This window comes from Cebus imitator, unplaced genomic scaffold (genome assembly GCF_001604975.1).
Source record: "Cebus imitator isolate Cc_AM_T3 unplaced genomic scaffold, Cebus_imitator-1.0 Scaffold17, whole genome shotgun sequence".
Taxonomy (NCBI): domain Eukaryota; kingdom Metazoa; phylum Chordata; class Mammalia; order Primates; family Cebidae; genus Cebus; species Cebus imitator.
The window spans coordinates 113,880-133,342 of NW_016107332.1; the positions used below are offsets into that span (position 1 = coordinate 113,880).

General features: G+C 35.2%; 2 protein-coding genes across 10 annotated transcripts in view; one reads left to right on the top strand and one right to left on the bottom strand.

The window, feature by feature from the left end:
- Nucleotides 1–742, bottom strand: part of LOC108289427 (TBC domain-containing protein kinase-like protein) — a 114,151-nt gene extending 113,409 nt beyond the window's left edge. For 2 of the 3 annotated variants that reach the window (XM_017508856.2, XM_017508862.2), the window contains exon 1: nucleotides 418–742. The gene's annotated coding sequence lies outside the window, so the exon portion shown is untranslated. The remainder of the gene's footprint in view (nucleotides 1–417) is intronic. The other variant, XM_037731615.1, reaches the window with a different exon arrangement.
- The window catches only part of AIMP1 (aminoacyl tRNA synthetase complex interacting multifunctional protein 1), a 37,108-nt gene continuing 17,733 nt past the window's right edge, over nucleotides 89–19,463 (top strand). For 2 of the 7 annotated variants that reach the window (XM_017508899.2, XM_017508927.2), the window contains exons 1-5: nucleotides 961–1,058; nucleotides 7,855–7,988; nucleotides 10,601–10,714; nucleotides 11,233–11,400; nucleotides 14,827–15,035. In XM_017508899.2, coding sequence (XP_017364388.1) covers nucleotides 1,057–1,058; nucleotides 7,855–7,988; nucleotides 10,601–10,714; nucleotides 11,233–11,400; nucleotides 14,827–15,035 — 627 coding nt within the window. In that variant the 5' untranslated portion in view covers nucleotides 961–1,056. The other 5 variants (XM_017508918.2, XM_037731638.1, XM_037731628.1 and 2 more) reach the window with 5 other exon arrangements.

Genomic DNA, 19,463 nt, shown 5'->3' on the forward strand with positions numbered 1-19,463 from the left:
TCTTTCCACTGCTTCACTTTCTCCTTCTGCTCAAGGGAGTGTTACACGTTGACAACTGACTAAACCTCGAGGGCCAGAAACAAACCAAAGCGAAATTCTCCCTCTATGGTGAGTAATGGAGGGGCGGATTTTAGATGCTCTAGCCTCCTCCTCTAGCCTTCCTTTGAAGCAGTGAGAGCGATTGCTGTGCCTACAGCTCCCAAAGGACTCAGGTGAATGTGTGATTCACAGGAAAGGCGGGCTGTAGCTAGGGATGGGGACAGTATCCATCAGCAAGCCGCTCGCTCCACAGCTCGGCTCTCCATCTCTCCTGAGAACATGCGGGGCCACTCACTGCTCCCGATAGTCCTCTACCTCCCACAGACCCCACCCACTACGGCACTACGGCACGGAAAACTGGATTACCCAAATACCTGCCTCTGAGTCTGGGGACGTAGGCAGGCACAAAGACAAGGGGGAGGGAGCCTCTACACAGGGCCCCAGCGTCGTCTCTGTGGCAGGTGTTGCCGCTACGGCTTAGTGCACCAGACGCTGCATTTCAGGTCCTCCTATAAAAAAAGGCCGCTCCTGGAACGCCGGGGACTCAGAGGTTGCCAACAGAGTCAGCTGAAGTTCTCTCCCCGGAACCGGCCAGGAGCGCGAGCCCAGGCTCCCCATTCACAGCTCCCAGCTTTTTACCCTCCTCCCTCCCTTCAGCCTGGCCTTTTCTTCTGCCCTCACAGCCACCGCGACCCAACACTAAGGAAAGACCCCGACTTCTGGCGTCCTGCCACTTGCCCAAACTGGCGAGGAAATATAGCGAGAAAGAAAGAGATGCGGGGGTTGGGGGCGGTTGGAGATACTGAGTGAGGGAATGGAAGACGAGGAGCGTGGTCTGGCAGGTTAATGGGACTGCACACAGGAAGGGGAAGACAGAATTTGGGATTGAATCTGTAGAACACTCAGGCGTTCACCAAAGACACCTACATTGGGTCCTTTCTCGCTGCTGCAGCCCGCTGATGGTTGTCCGTACATGCTTCCTGCTGTGGCTGTCTCGGAACGCCTGTCTGCCGCTTCATGTGAGTGATGTTGTGGAGGGTCACTCACACAGGGATCGCGGATTGCGGTCGTGGGGGGGTCTTCCTTCTCTAACTTGTCTCCAGGAGAGAGGACCTGGCCTGCGGGTCCTAATGGGTAGTCCGCTCGCACTAGGACCAGCCCTGGCTTGAGAAACAGGAAAGAGCTGGAGACCTCCTTCTAAAGGAGCCACGTTTGAAAAATAGGATGCAGGGCTAAATTAAGAATGCTACTAGAAAAAACCGATCCCTAAGTGTATTTGCTGTTATGTAAATGTGTGTGTCGAAGGACTTGGGTACTCTGGGGGACAGGAGGGTGAAGACAGGAATTTATTCATTCACCGAATAGTTATTAAGCTCCAACTCTATTCCAGGCACCGTTCCAGGCATTAGGTGAAGAGCAGTGAACAAAACAGGCAGACATCTCTGTCTACTTGTAGCTCACATTTTAGTGAGGAAGGCACATACTAAGCAAAGTAATTAGAAACGTGCTGTATTTTAGGTCGTGATGAGTGCTGAAGAGAAATATAAAGCAGGGAAGAAGGATATAGGTTGAAATTTTAGAGTGACACAGGAAAGTCTCACTGAAAAGTTGACTTTTAGTAAAGAGCTGAAAGAAGTGGGAGATTTAACCATGCAAATATCTTGATGAAGTGCAGTCAGACAGAGGGATCAGCCATTGCAAAGGTCATGAAGCAGAAACTTGCCAAAATAGCAAGGAAGCCTGTAGGTCAAAGTTGAGTGAAGGGTTTAATCCGTCACTGGAGAGTAAATCAAGGAAGGCAGGTCATGAAGATCTTGAGGGCATCTAACTTTTATTCTTAATGAAACAGGATTTTGGAGGGTTTTGAGCAGTGGAGTGATGTGATCTGACTTCCTTTTAAGAGGATCACTCTGGCTGCTATCAAAAATACACGGAGGAGGACTTGGTGGGAGAAAGAATGCCAATAAGGAGAGTTTTGCAATAATCCAGAGGAAGCATGATCGTGGTTTGACTATGGGTGGTGAGAAATGGCCATTTATATTCTTGGTGCACTTAATTTGGATATGTAAGAGCATTATAGATGACAGGATTAATTGTATTTAATTAGGCTTTGGAGGACACTTTAAAAATGAATTCCAGTGTGAGATTCAGAGTGACAAACACAGGTAAAAATCATGGCTTTGCTATGTGATACTTGAAGGGATTCAGGTAAGTCATGATTTTCCTGGATCTGTCAATAAAACGGAAATAATATCTCTTAAGATTGCAAAGATTAGGGTATATTACAGGTATTTAATGACAAGGTATGTAATGTGCCTGGTCTGCAAATCTCAACCAGGTAAAAGGTGGCCTTATTGTGAGGTAAGACGGTCATAGGAAGCCAAGACATACTCCTTTTTAAATGTTATGGACTCTTTACTGGGGAGAAATTTTTTGTGTTAATGACAATGATATTTAGAAATACATGGACTGGCGTCTTATATCTGTCCACTCTATAATCATTCTCATAGCCATTCTTAAAACCCTCCAGGACTCCCTATGTCCTCATCAGTAAAGGGAAAGAAGACTCTCTGGTAAGGGAAGCAAGAATAAATAGGAACTTTTACAAAAAATCAATTTTAGATACTCTTTTTATAGGTTTTGGCAAAGGTTGATAAAAGACCTATGGAATTACTGCTGGTTGCTGCGCTTATATATTTTGAGTGTCGTGAGATGCATTGCTCTCAGCGTATTTACCTTTTCTTATCTTCTTTAAATTCTGACTTTTGACATATATGATTTAAATCCTAAGAGGTGTTTTAACCTAGTTCTTAAAGGTGCCACATTGCTTAACACTATAATAAGGACATTCTTTCAGTGTGGGGTATTTTATTTATACTATAATACTCTTACATATCCAGTAATTAGATCGTCTAGCAAATCAGGGAGAGAAGTTGGAAGACATGAAGGGAGGAGAAGACAGGAAAAAAATGAATAAAATTATGTAGTCCATCAACTCTGATATACACATTTTTCTCATACTTACATCTCTGAAATAGGCGGGTATTTTTAAATTGTTAACATCTTTAAATCACTATAGATGAATTGGCAGTTGTGAAATATTTGTCATTGCCCACACTTATGCACACTTGGTCATAACTTAATATTGTCATTATTTCAGTGGAGTTATATATGCAGTGTTGGTATATAGTTGTTGAGTTTAATTTTCCTTTTAAATATCCTTTAGAAGATTATGATTAGCATTAGAATGAAAAGTTACTGCGTATACAGGGAAACAAAAGGGTGATACAAGATAAAATTTCAGGGTTAAATTTAAAAGAAGTCTTTCGATAAATAATGTAGGATGTGCCTCAGTGATAAGAAAGCACTGGGTCAGTTGATTCAGTAGTGTTTTTTGTTCATAATGGTACATAAAATAATAGAGCTTCTTGGGATTGAAGCCACTTTTCAACTGATGGCATTTTAGATTTCCTGAAATAAGGTATTTAAAGCTTCCAACAAAAATGTAATTTTTTACCAAATGTAATTCTGAAATAGTGAAATTATAGGTTTTGACTAGAGATACTTTCAAATTTGTGTAGAGTTCCTATATAGTATAGGAATTCTACAATTAAAAATCTGTCTGTAAAACTTTATTTCAAAGTAGTAACTTTTATGTTTGATTCCCAATGTTGGCAGGCTGGGGCACAGATTTTGCTATTTAAAAGAAATGACAGGCAGTTTAGTTGGGGTAGGGAGGACTATTGAGGAAATTGCTGAGTAAACAAAATTGATAGTAAAGATCTCAAAATCTTAAAAATCCATCTTTGTGTGTATTTTAGTGATTAAGATGTACTGTAAATTCATGGACAGTATTTAGGATTCTGTGTTAGAGGCATCGTATGATTAATGCCTTTTTAGGTTTGATAAAATATGATAATTAACATTGAGAAGGACAAAATTAATGTGAAGGGACAGAATGATTTAGAGAATATGTTTCAGAAGCTTTTGTCATAAAAAAAATATGTTCATTCTTACCATTTTAATTTAGTAAAGGAAAAGAAAAGGTCTTGATTCTCACCAAACACAATTTACATACTTGGTATACTGTTTTCTGTGCTTTTCTCTTCATAAATATTTTATATTTGCAATTACTGTGCATGTAATTGTTATATCTATTTTAATCTCACAATCTTAACTTTTATTTTGGCCCAGAGACTTAAACCAGCATTTCCCAAACTGTTTTAGAGAATACTACTTTAAATAAATGTTAATAGATATTCCTGGGTTAGGATTCTGTCATTAAATGTGCTGGAAAATGCTTCATAATTATATCCTTTAGAGAAATTATAGCTAGAGCATTAAAAGAGTTAGCTGCAGCATCAGACAGACCTGAGTTTCAATCCTCATTTACCAACTACATATTACATGAGGCAAATTAATTTTAATTCAAGTTTTCTTCTCTGTATAATGGAGATTATTACAGTATTCTAAATGACTTGTGTGTTTAGCCAGCCATCGTACATGTTCTACAAATATATGTAATTGTCATTATCATCTGTGAGAAACCTTATAGATATTAGCACATTAGAAACTCTAAGGACTTAAAACTTTGAAGGTTAGCTTATACTCAATGTAAAATTGAAAAATCACAGAGAAATAATTAGCATAGATTAATGAAATGAATACTGGGTTGAATGGTAAAAGATTTATTTCAGCTTTAAGCAGTGTTGTTAAACGATCACTGTGCCCTAAGCATAACATTATTTTAAAAAATGTCTTCAACTGCGTTTCCTCATTTGTCTGAAAACTTAGTGCAAAGAACATGATTATTTGTGTTCTCTGCTATAAACTCAGCATATGACACAAAATCGGGGAGTATAAAGTTGTGGTCGTGAACTTACATTTAGGGACGTGGCAGCTAATACAAATCACAGACAACAGTGGGTAGTAAAGTGTCTGTATGTCTTACTTAAAGACATTCACATCAGTTATTTCCAACACTGTTAACCCTGGAAAAGAAGGTATCCCTGAACTTTGTGGTGTCAGTTTGTGATCCCTAGAAAAGATTAGCAATTAAGATCAAACCCTGAAGAACATTGTCGTTAATGGGACATATAAAGAAAAAGGAACCCTGAAAGGAGGTAACAAGGAAGTAGGAGGTGAAATCAGGTCAAAGTAATTTTATAAATTAAGAAAATGAAGTATAAAAAATTTAGGTAACTTTACCAAGGTCACACAGCCTAAATATATGATTTACCCAAGGCTTGCTTATAAACTCTCTGAAAAAATCCTTTGTTCCTCTGCCAGTGCTAGTGATCATTATCTGCATATTACTAGAAAACATTAACATAAACTTATACATCCAACTTATATTTTTAAAAAATTTAAATGATAATCAACAAGTATTAGAAAACCCGTTTTCAGGGCTTCTGTTCAAAGACAGCAAATGGCTTTTAGCATTTGAGAAAACTTATGTTAACAAAGAGACATAACTAGAAGTGAAATGTTTTTAGATTTCACAAGATGAAACGTTTTAAATATTGGCATCATGAATAATATTTCCAGATAACCAGTTATCTAGGACTGGAGAATAAGTAAAGACTGGCTGCCAGCACAGTGGTTCACATCTGTAATCCCAGCACCTTGGGAGGCCAAGGCAGGCAGATCAGTTGAGGTCAGGATATCTATACCAGCCTGGCCAACATGGTGAAACCCCATCTCTACTAAAATGTCAAAATTTGGCCGAATAGCAGGCTCCTGTAATCCCGGTTGGGAGGCTAAGGCAGGAGAATCGATTGAATCCAGGAGGCAGAGGTTGCAGTGAGCCAAGATCATACCACTGCACTCCAGCCCGGGTGAGAAAGCAAGAGCCTGTCTCAAAAAAAAAAAAAAAAAGTTTTATCACTTCTCTTTATGATGTTGTTTCCTCTTAGCAGTTGCATATGTGTGTTTAGTTCATTTGTGTTTGTGTGTTTTGAAACATGGCATTCCCCTTCCTAAACTTATGCTTGTTCTTTAATACGTATTTTAAAAGTCATATTTTATGTAACTCATTATTCCAGTTATATTTTACAGATAGTTAACATACATATCAACTCAGTAAAGTTGTATTTTTTTTCTCTTAGGCTAGGGTTTATTATCTCTGTTTTGCAAATTACTGTTAGTCTCAGAAGATTTTTTAAATGTTTTTGTATGCGTCAGAAAATGAGTTTCTTTTTTTGATTTTTCAGCAACGTGATGGGTATTTATTTTTTAAGTGACTGTCTAGACCTGTTGGCTTATTTATGAGCATTTTTGCAGATGGACGATTATTTTAACAGTTTAGAAAAATATATACCAAAAGAGCACAAAAATTCAAATAAAGATACCACCTTTTAAACTGCCATTTTTACCAAAGTGTACACAGAATACCATGTTGTTGTTACTTAAATGTTTGCAAAGCCAGAATTGTAGGGAAAATATCTCAGTAGAAATGGATATATGAAGAAAGTTAAAGTAAATAAAGTATGCTCTTCTGAATTTTAGTATCCTGAGTACAGACAGCATTTCTTTAGTTTTTAACTGTTTTCTATTTTAGTCCAACATAAATAATGATGAAATATATCAACAGGTGAAATGTGGCTATCACAAGCAATGTGTACCTGATTGGGAAGAATTGGCAACTTGTATATCTCTAGCAAAGACATATTTGATAAATAATACTAAGATGAATGTGAATCATGGTACATTTTAGAAAAATACATTTTGTAAAGGTATGACTCAAAGCATCTTATTCAAATGTCAAAATTAAGAAAGAAAACTAAAAAACAAATAACTGATATGAAACAAGTAGATTTAAGTATAGACTAATGCTCATTAATAAGCCCACAGGTCTAGACAGTCACCTCAAACATAAATACCAGCCAGTTTATTGTGGCTTTTCAGAATATTCTTTGTATAGAATTGGTATTATATAATAATTTGAAATTGTCAATCTGTTATTATGTCCAGTTATTATTAAAAATTTCACCATTAATATTGAGTGCTGCTTTATTTATTTAAAATCAGAATGATTTCAGTAATGCTTGTGTCATTGTTATACCTTGAATTATAAATTCTTATTTAATCAGGTAAAAAAGAACAGTTCATAGTATTGCTAACAATTAACTCTCTCTGTTGTGAATGTGATTATTTTTCTTAGTATGTAACAGTTTAAACTTTAACGTTATGAATTAATTTCAGATTGTTTGCTTACATGTACCTTGGTAGTATTTTTAAAAATTTCTCTGAATTTATTATAAAACTAAAATTTTAATTTTTAAATTAAAGGACACAGTATATACTGACATATCAGAACAAGCATATGATTAATATTGTTTTCTTAATTATCTCTTTAATATTTGTCTTTCCTAATTAACATTTTCTTCTTGAAAATTGTAGATAAGTAAATACACAGTAGAAACATCCAGTATACAGAAATATAAATGGAATGAAGTCAGCAACTCTTTACTTTGGAACACAGGTGTAATACTCCTTAGCATAAAATTATTGTTTTTCTTATCTTTTAGTGTACCTGAAACTTTCTTTGAAACCTTTCAACCTTAAATGTGGCTAGTCTGTTTTCTGCATTAGGTATAATTATATTTCCTCTTCCAAATAGATTAAGAAATTAGTCTACTTAATATTTCTGCTATTTGTTTGGCCTGCTGCTTTTTATAGGAAAAATATTTTTCTAATGTATTTATCTATTACAGTAGAAAATGTTTTTCCTTTCATACTGCTTTTTCATGGTATCCTATAGTATAAATTTATTCCTTTCACAGTGTAATTTGTCACTTTTATTTTTTCATCTAGGATTTTCTGCCGTCTCTTGGCAAAAATGGCAAATAATGATGCTGTTCTGAAGAGACTAGAGCAGAAGGGTGCAGAGGCAGATCAAATCATTGAATATCTTAAGCAGCAGGTTGCTCTACTTAAGGAGAAAGCAAGTAAGAAAATTTAAAATTTTCTAAGGAGATACTTAAAATGAATTTATACATTGACAGAGGAAAAATGATGTTTACCACGTAAGTTAAGTTTTACTTAGAAGTGTCTGTTCTATGTAGAAAAATATCAGAATTTTTACCTTCAGAACTTCGATTGGTTTTGGTTTTGTTTGTTTAAATGTATTTTCTTCACAATAGTCAGTGTTAATGTTAGAATAGAAATTTGGAAATATTTTGCTGCCACTAGTAGAAATAAATGCTCTTCTACATTTTGTAGTGTAAACAAAAACCTGTATTTACTCTCCAGAAACTTTTTCCTCTTTATCATTTTTTTTTCTAATTTTAACATGCCAGGTTGTTTCTTTTTAAATAATGTTTATTGAGATTTTAAAATTATTTTTCTTAAAATTCTTACTCTCTTTTTATTAATAAGATGAAGAGATTGGACATGGTCATTGCTTGTATGACATAATACATGTTTTAAACAGAATTTTGTTTTCCATAGGTGGCCATTTACTAGCACATTGACGAGAATTTCAGTTTTGTTGATTTGAAAATCTTTTTTACTTATTCTTCACCTTTCTATTATTCTTTTGTAGCCTATGCTGGCCGTTTTAGCCTATGCTGGCTGTTTTTAGGCTCCCAATTTAGAATAAATATTTTATGAAATCTCTGTTAATATCTTGTAAGGAAAATATTTCTTAGAAAAATAACCCACCTATATATAATTTAAAAATATATATTAATCTGGTATATAATAGAGAAGAGAAATAGAAAGTTATAAGTAGTAGTAATAATGATATATATTTTAGTAAGTAATACTTCCGTCAGATTATACCACCAGAGGCAGTATAAGAGGGTCACATGCCACATGATTCACATACATGGAATCATCAAGAATGCAATAGGTACAATGCTGACTAGGATAGACGTATAGTCAGACTGCCTTTGTGTAGGTATCTTAGATACCAGAAGCAGATTTTAGTGATGTAGATAATTTACTCAAAATGATGAGTGATTGATTAGATAATGCTTTGATTAAAAGAAGGTACAATCTACTCTTGATTTATGTAGTACTTGATTCATGGAAACTTTAGGATATAATAAGCATGCTTAAAAATATGTATGTATATATAAAGAATAGTTAAAATATAGGCTCAAATAATTATTAACGGGATTTTTACATATACAGATTTATTATAGACCACTAGGAAGTTCTGCAGAATGTAAAACAGTTCTTCATTTTGCAGGAGCATCCAGCATACTGCAGGACATCTGGCATTCTTGGCCTCTGCCCATTAAATACCAGTACTAACAATCAAAAATAATCCCACCAATTTTCAAAGTCCTATCTACAGAGCAGAACCAACCCCGCTGAGAACCATTATTTTTCTCTTATATTTTTGTTACCCCATTGCACACCTTAATACATATGTTATATTTTGAGCAAATCCTTGAGTTATTTCACTCATTGAGTGTTTGATTAGCTCAACTCAGACTTTACCAATATTTAGCTTCTTTTAAAAGGTAATAACTAAAAAGAAAGACATGAGAATAGTTTTTTCTTGTGTGGTAATGTCTCAGACTTTTTAAAAAAATACAATTTAATATAGTGCTTATCTCTCTTTCAATATCTCTTATTGACATTTTATTTTATTTTTTAAAAATTCTTTTGAGACAAGATCTTGCTCTGTCAGCTGTGCTGGAGTACAGTGGCACGATCTACCAGCTCACACTGCAACCTCAACCTCCAAGTCTCAATCAGTCCTCCCACCTCAGCCTCTTGAGAGGCTGGGACCGCAGAATGTGCCACAGCCCCCAGCTAGTTTTTGTATTTATTGTAGAGATAGGGTTTTGCCATGTTGCCCAGGCTGGTCTCAAACTCCGGGGCTCAAGTGATCCTCTTGCCTCAGCCTCTGAAAGTGCTGGGGTTATGGGATTATAGGCAAGAGCCAGTGCTCTTGGCTACATATTCACACTTTTGTGCCAGCTTCTTAAGTTGCCCTTTATTATAGCTACAATGCTGAAAATGTGGTAATTTGGTCTTAGTTAGCATCTTAATAGAAGCTAGGAAAATGATTCATAAAGCCTTTCTCTTTTACTATTATTTTATATGTTTTCTTCTTTTCTCTCTCTCTTAAATATCAAGTTATTTTAATAAATATTAAACTGGCATAAAAGCACTGGCCAAACATTTGGTTACACTAGAGCTAGTATTTTCCTAGCTCTATTTATACTGGCTGCCTTCTTTTCAAATAGTATTCATACAAAGCCTTTTTTAAAAACACATATTTTGGCCGGGCGCAGTGCGCCTGTAATCCCAGCACTTCGGGAGGCCGAGGCAGGTGGATCATAAGGTCAGGAGTTCAAGGCCTGCCTGACCAACATGGTGAAACCCCATCTCTACTAAAGTTACAAAAATTAGCTGGATGTAGTGGTGCTCACCTGTAATCCCAGCTACTTTGGAGGCTGAGACAGGAGAGTTGCTTGAACCTGGGAGGCAGAGGTTGCAGAGAGTCAAGATGGTACCACTGCACTCCAACCTGGGCGACTGAGCGAGACTCAGAACAAAAAAAAAACCCACACATATTTTAACTGTATGTTCTTGATCCTAGTTTTGCAGGCAACTTTGAGGGAAGAGAAGAAACTTCGAATTGAAAATGCTAAACTAAAGAAAGAAATTGAAGAACTGAAACAAGAGCTAATTCAAGCAGAAATTCAAAATGGAGGTAATTAAATATAGAAAATTTGAGTAATCCAGAAGTTAAGAAGTTGGCCAGTCACACTGACAGTGAGGAAAGAAGTAAGAATCTGTATCCAAGCAACTTGACCAACTTCATAACTTCTGGATGACTCAGGTTTATCAATAAAATGGGGGCATGAATAGAACCTACTTCTTAGAGTTTGAGAATTGCATGGGTTAACTCATATACAGCATTTTGAAAAGTTTTGGGCCATAGTAAGTTCATAATAAATGTTAGCTATTGTTCTTGTCTGCTCATTTCTCAGTTTAGTAATTATTGATTAAATAGGAATCATGCCTTTATTCTTTGATACCTCAGTAATGGCTAAAATATGCTTAATTTTTTTTGACAGCCATTTTGTAGTCTCAGACAGTGGATACTTGATAACCATATGCAGTGAATTTTTCTTTTAAAAAGAGTTCTTATTTATGGTTTATAATTTTATATTTTTTATCATATTTGTTGACTTAATATGAATGACATTATTTTATTTTCTGTCTCAGTGAAGCAAATACCATTTCCATCTGGTACTCCCCTGGAAGCTAATTCTGTGGTTTCTGAAAATGTGATACAGTCTACACCAGTAGCAACCGTATCTTCTGGTACCAAAGAACAGATAAGAGGAGGAACAGGAGATGAAAAGAAAGCAAAAGAGAAAATTGAAAAGAAAGGTATTTTTGACCTTTAAGCATATTTAGCTCTTGACTAGATTATCAGAAAATGTCAGATTTTGATAGTGATAATAATAATGGTATCAAAAAGAAAGTTCAACTTTCATGAGCTAGGATAATATTAGGAACAATACGATATTGGAACGTACAAGCTGGGTCCTAAATGGTGTGTCAATATTGACCAGATTAATAGGGTAAAAATGTGGCATTTTAGGCAGAGGGATCAGCATAAGTAAAAACATAGAGTCAAGATGAAGTGTAGAAACCCATATGTAGTTTGATATGGCTGAATTTTGTGTAGAAACCCATATGTAGTTTGATATGGCTGAATTTTGGTATCTATTTGTGGTATAGTTTGAGAGAAGTCCTAGATGGGAAGCTAGCTTAGGACCAGCTGTGGTGGTAGGAAAAAGACATTCCACCAGTCAGAGCAGACTGTCTGAAGTAGAGTGTGAGGTATTAAGATTTCAGGAATCCATGGGAACTAAAGTAGGAAGAAATGTCACCATCCACTTAGGCAACAAACCTTGAAATCTAGTCGTCAACCTGCCTGTCCTTATTCTTCATTCTTCATGTCTAATTAACCAAAAAATCCTGTAATTCCTGTCCCCAAAACATACATAGACCCCAGCTCTGGTCTTTCCTTTAATTAGGTGCTACCTTAATTCAGGTTTTCACGATCTTTCATCTGAATTAATATTAAAGCCTAATCTTTTTTTGTTTATTTTTTAACCTTGCTGCTAAAGCTATTTTTTCTAATCGTAAATCTGACTTCCTCTCCCCAGATATGTCTAAAAGGTGCCTTTATAAATAATTATGCATATCTGTCATTACATTTAAACTTATTTACATTTTTGGGGGGAAAATATAACATGGCAGAGGGATTTATGAACTAACTCGATTTAGTCTCCAAAGCACTTGCCAGTTCCTTTGGCAAATATCAGTAACTTCTGTTAGTTAGAAGTAGGTAGGGGCTGTACAGCCTCTGCTATACAACTTCACCACTGGGTGTTATGATTATAATGAAAGCAAATCAGACTAATTTTTCTAGTATAAAAAGTATGTTAAGAAGTAGACACAAAACAACTATATAGCCTGTTCTTGCAAATTTGGTAGAATCCATATTCTATTCTCTAAGGAGGTTACACTGTTCTAACTCAGGATTAATTCATCTTCTAGTAGGAGAAGGCAACAAGGCTCTCCTTTGATGGAAGAGGGAGCACACAAGACCACAAGACCAAATGGAATTATAGGAGTAGAACACTTCTGTCCAATGGAACTTTCTATGTACGATAATGAAAACACTCTATATCTGCATTATCCAACATGGTAGCCAATGGCCACATGTGGTTATTAAAGATTTGAAATGTGGGTAGTATGACTAAACTGAATTTCTAATTTAAATTATTTTAAATTTAAATAAACTATGTGGCTGGCAGCTACCATATTGGACAGTACTGTTTACAGAGGGCTGTTCCAAAGGTGTTTGGCTGCTAACTAGTATTGCCAGATTCTGCTTATACAAGGGCTGTGGTCTCCATACAATCTTTCTAGACTGCCACATATCTTTTTTTTTGAGACGGAGTCTTGCTCTTTCACCCATGCTGGAGTACAGTAGTGCAATCTTGTATCTCTGCAACTTCCGCCTCCCGGGTTCAGGCAATTCTGTATCAGTCTTCTGAGTAGCCGGGACTACAGGTTCACGCCACCATCCCCGGCTAATTTTTGTACTTTAGTAGAGACAGGGTTTCACCATATTGATCAAGTTGGTCTGGAACTCTTGATCTCAGGTGATCCACCCACCTCAGCCTCTGACAGTGCTGGAATTACAGGCGTGAGCCACCACGCCCAGCTAGACTGCCACATATCTTAATTGAGCATCACTCATTTGTCAGTGAAATATTTCTGAAATTCCTTATGATAATTAACAAAGATCTTGGTATAGATTTGAATATTTGCAATCATTTCTAGAATGGAGATTCCTGATAAAACTATTTCAGATGCCTAGGAAGTAGATTAGAGTTTTAAAATATATGCAAATATAGATATATCGTAATACTACAATTTTTTTAAGTAAATATATAGAGTTTATCATACAAAGATAACTATTAAGACTTTGGTATATTCTGGTAATTTTGTTGTATATATTTTTGTGTATCATTTGGATTTTTATCATTTAAAAAATCTTTGCTAATTTATGGAAAGTGAAATTTTTTAAAAGCTTGCTGATGACATTTAAAAATTGGCCAGTATTTTAAGTTAGTTCCATCCCCTCCTTGATAAGCTTATTGTTGTATGAATGATGAATACCTTTACACAGAATCTTCCTTTCCTGCTTCATGCAAAATTATTCTTCACTGAGTTTCTATATTTCCTGTATGTAATGTTTATCACATGTTTATTATACATGTACATGTCTGTCTTCCTTAAAAGAGATTTTGAGTGCCTTGACAGCATGGGCTGCCCATCCTACTATTTCCATTGTCATGTAAATCTATGTTGAAAGATTAAATAAATGTATAGTTGAGAAAGAACACTTCCAAGCTGCAACAGTTTATCTCTATTCTATGGATTCAAAGGTCAATAAGGCTTTATTTTGCCTTTACTTTTCTTTGGACAGAAAAGCTAATTGTAATCTTAAAGAATATGAGTTCTCTTTGCAGGTTGCATTTAACTCAGTAGCTAAAGTAATTATTTGTTAACAAGCGTTATATTTTCAGCAAATAAATAAAAATATAATTATTAAAACATAATCAGAATAAAATATTCTTACCTGCTTAAATCGTTACTGTGGATAACCCTAAAATCTGATGCATCTTCAGGGAAATCTAAGAAATGGAGAAATTAATTATATACTTATTAATATATATAAGTGATGAGGAAAATATTTGATCAGTGAAATTGTATTCCACTCTAGTTCATTCTATCATTTGGGTACTGTGGTGTTCTTTCTAAATAAAGTATTTGTCACCTTCCAAACAGTCACAGTAAAAGTTTTTAGAGGATTGTCTATTGTCCTGTTTCAGGGAAAGGCAAACTTTTTCTGCCATAAAGCTTTTGTCACAACTACTCAGCTCTGCCCTGGTGCAAAAGTATCCATGTATGATATGTAAATGAATGAATATGGGGTTCTCTTACAGTAAAACTTTATTTACAAAAACAGGCAACAGGCTGGATTTGACCCATGAGCCATAGTTTGCCAACCTCACACCACCTTTCAAATAGAAATACAACAGAGAAATAGCTAAAATAGGTTTCAAGATTTTATGACTTGGATAATTTTTTTCTTTATTATTTCAGTGAATGTAGGAGATAATTTTTTTTTTCCTTTTAAGCTCATCAGTATTGATACCATCGAGTTTTCATAGTGTTTTATTTGTTTGGTTTTATTTCTGATGCTTACCATTTATAAATACTTTTTAATAGAGAAGAAGGAGAAAAAACAGCAATCAGTAGCTGGAAGTGCCGACTCTAATCCAATAGATGTTTCCCGTCTGGATCTTCGAATTGGTTGCATCACAACTGCCAAAAAACACCCTGATGCAGATTCTTTGTATGTAGAAGAAGTAAATGTTGGAGAAAGAGCCCCAAGAACAGTTGTCAGTGGCCTGGTAAATCATGTTCCTCTTGAACAGGTAATCTGTACAACTGAAATTACTGTTGTGTACATATGTCATTTTCATTCCCTCTTTCTTGATATCTTTCCATTATAATTTTGTATACCATACAACATATGCCATTATTGATTAGTTCAGTTGCTTAGTTTGAATGTGGTTAATTCAACAAGAAAAGCATAAAACCACCAAAAACCTGTAAACTGTCTGTAAATTAAGATAGAATGCATGAGGATAAGAAGAAGAAAATATTTATTATTTTCTCCATTTTAAAAATCTTTTTACTTTTGTATTTTGCATAAAAATATGTGGGTGTGGATATATATGTATGGGTATATATATATATATATGTATGTGTATATATATACGTATATATGTGCATATATATGTATATATGTATATGTATATATATATTAGTAAAATCTAAGTAACAACAAAATACAAAACATCCCATTTTTAACAAATAAAGGAATACCATTAAAAATTGCAAGTTTAATCTCCATGATCCCCTCTCCTCATTTTTCCTCAAGTATGAAAATACTCTTTTTGGGTTTTAGACAAATAAAATTTGTTCTCGTAGATTGGTGCTTTCTGGGTTTTTATTACATGATTTTAAAAAGCAAGGAATGAGCCGGGCGCGGTGGCTCAAGCCTGTAATCCCAGCGCTTTGGGAGGCCGAGGCGGGTGGATCACGAGGTCAAGAGATCGAGACCATCCTGGTCAACATGGTGAAACCCCGTCCCTACTAAAAATACAAAAAATTAGCTGGGCATGGTGGTGCGTGCCTGTAATCCCAGCTACTCAGGAGGCTGAGGCAGGAGAATTGCCTGAACCCAGGAGGCGGAGGTTGCGGTGAGCCGAGATCGCGCCATTGCACTCCAGCCTGGGTAACATGAGTGAAACTCCGTCTCAAAAAAAATAAAATAAAATAAATAAATAAATAAAAAGCAAGGAATGATAAAATTCCATGATGGTATGTGATAATGATTATGATGACTGTTGTGTTAGAAGTACTTAATATATGAATTTTTTTTCACATGCTGTTTTATTTCTTATAACTCTCAGTTAAGAAGTATCATCCTCATTTACAGATGATGTTTTGGAAAGTAAACCAACTTGTGCTCTCTCTATATATGTATATATACTCATTCATCTCACTGTAAGGCTGATTATCTTTAATCACTATACTGTTCAGCTTTCCTGTGTACCATTCAAGGTTGGTTAGTAATGAAGCTTCTAACTACAGGTACTACGTAGTTTTTAGAGCCATACACATGACCAGGGTCATAAATTACAAACTGCTGGGCCAAGGAAAGAATGCAGTCCCCAAAAGTTTTAGTTTATCTTTCATAGTATTTCATAAAATACTTCCACATGGAATTTTACATGAAAATCCTGATTTCTTTTTTCTTAAAAATTCAGGACTAAGCTCTGCCCCCACCTTTCCCAACACCCTGCTGTTTCCTCGAGGCAGAAATTGGCTAACACTTAGTAATCGATAGCCCCTTTAGGTGGAAGTTACACTCTGCCACAGTTTCAACCATTCCGTAGTTGAGGTGGAGGGTCAGTTGTGATTATTTGGTATTTATCTTTGTTTTTCTGCTAGTGTTATACTTAAGGAAGGTTAAGGGGAGACTCAACTGTCTTTTTTTACCATGTCTCAAAAAAAATAAGACTATTACTTGTTTTTTCTGTCTAGGGTTCCTTACTCATTTCCTTTACTTACTTCGTAGACAGTTGTATCATAATTGCATCAAAATTGATCCCTGTCCTGGGCTTTTGTTTTGGCTCTCTAATTGCAGCATTGGTGAAACACAGTATGGGTAATGGATCAATATTGACCTATCATCAAGAGTACAAGGAAGTGATTTCTTCTACTTCCTACTTAACAAGCTCATTTCTTTTAAGCCATCAATGATGAATTATCTGAGCCAGTGAAGTTTGGGTTTTAAGTGTTTCATAAAAGAAATTGACAGGGGGAAGCCTAGAGTATCTCCACTTTTCCTTTCTTCTGGTGAGTTTAGCACCAAGGAATGTGCTTTTGTGTCGCTTCAGAAAACAAACCATGGTTACAGTTTATGTAATATTATTCCCTATTTAAGATGTAATTATTTCTATAGTAGAACTAGAGCTGGGTATTTGAAATATGTGAAAAGTAGTTATGGTATATTTTAGGAAGGATAAACTTGCATGATAACTATTTTAAAAGCAAATTGATACTCCATGATGATACCCTTCAGAGTGGTGTTTTCTAACTGTTGCTTTTTTTTTCTTATAAGCTTTCAAACCTCCTTCTCAACAAAAATTTACTTTCTCCCTTTTTCTTTACTTTTGAATAACATTTACTTTCTGTAAGAATTAAATGGTTTTTAAAAAATGTATTTAATAACAGTGGAAAGAATCAAAGACAGTAATAGTTTTAAATGTCCTTTTTCTAGATGTTTTCTGTAGTGATCTGAATCATCTACCATTTCCTCTGACCCATGTTGCTTCAGAGATACTGCAAAGAATATGGACTTCAACATTAAGATAGTACTGCCTTTGTTTATTGCCACTCTGCTGCTTCTTGGTTTTGTGAACTTGAACAAATCCCTGTGTTTATTCAATCATATTTATAGCTGCGAGTATTTGTTAGCACCTAAATAAAGGATACAGCAGCAAATTAAAATACAGAGATAGACGAACTTTTTTTTTTTTTTTTTTGGAGATACAGTCTCACTCTGTCACCCAGGCTGGAGTGCAATAAGGCAATCTCGGCTCAATGCAACCTCTGCCTCCTGAGTAGTTGGGATTACGGGCACCACTACCATGCCTGGCTAATTTTTTGTATTGTTAGTAGAGATGGGGTTTCACCATGTTGGCTAGGCTGGTCTCAAACTGCTGACCTCAGGTGATTCCGCCTGCCTTGGCCTCTCAAAATGCTGGGATTGCAGATGTGAGCCACCACACCCAGGCAACAAACAGATTTTTTAAAATAGCCCTGCCTTTATGAAGCTTACATTCCTATAAGGGAGTCAGAAATATTATCAAGGCATTAGTAAATATATAGTATGTTAACTAATAATAAGTGCCCAGAGAAAAATCAAGTAGGCAAAGAATGTAGTAAGTATTGAGGCCAGGATCATGTTGACATTTTATATAAAGTGCCCAGGGAAGACCTCATAAAGAAAATGACATTGAGTAAAGTCTAAGAAAATGAAAGCAAGTCACGTGTTTATCTGGCTGAAGAGCATTTCAGGGGGCATAGGAGAGGTGGATGCCTGGGGTGTTCAAGGAATAGCAGGAGGCCAATATGAAAAGAGCAGAGTAAATAAGTGAGAAAGTCATGGGAGATGAAATCAGAGGTAAGGGTGCCAAATGACTTATGGATCATTGTAAAGAGTGACATTTTTTCTGAGTAAGATGAAAGCCATTATAGGATTTTAGAGCAAAAGAATAACATTGGTCAGCCTAACATTTTAATAGGATCATTCTGGCTGCTCTGTTGATGGGAAGGAGATGGAATTAAGGAGATCAGTGAAGTTTCTCTTATCTAGGAAAAAAGAGATAGACTTGTCATATGCATGTGCTTTTTTTCCTTTTGAATATTTATTATTTACATAGGACCAAGGCTGATTCATAACTCCTTATGAAGTTAGGAGCACTGGAGAAAAGAACCAACTGATCTTAAGTCAACTTAAATTGGAAAATCTCCTCATTTGGGGCTCATCTTTTCTGTTCTTATAAGTTGTAGACTATTTTTTCTCTTCCAGCAGCCATCATTCACAACTATAAGCAAAGCTATTTTTATAAACATCTGTTTCTAACCCATCAAGATAGAACCTAAAATAAAAGTTAAAAAAAAACAGGTAGTACTAGTAAATATTCTATAAAGCAGGGTCACTTAGTTCTCAAAATTACATATGGTATTTTTTAGGTTGTACATTTTTCTAGGGAAAAGGTTTATAGCTATCATCAGATCCTTAAAGGATTGCATCTAACTAATCTTGTTGCTACTGTTAAACATTTTTGCTATAACTTTTAAGTTCTCATGTATGTGACATTGTCACTTCATTTGAAGCATTTGAAGATAAATATTATTTATGAAGACCCCCTAATTCATTTTGAATTTGACTCTTAGGCTCATTTTTTTTAAATCATAGAATTTCAAAGTCAATTTCCATATAACATTTATTTATAAAAACCATCTTTTATCTAAAATGTATCTTTTTTCCTCCTTCGAGCAATAGTCCTCTTGTATGATTCATTTTAAAGCTGTTGGAAAAATTTAAATAACTGTATTTCTTATTTTTGCTAGTTGGAGTAAAAAGACACTTGAGATTTGAAGATTAAAGAAATTATATTTGCTTCTGTAAAAAAATTATAGAAATAGCCCTACCTGTTAGTTGCATGATGCATAATGCTGGAATTGTTAAATGATTTTTTTTTTTTTTTTTTTTTTTTTTTTTT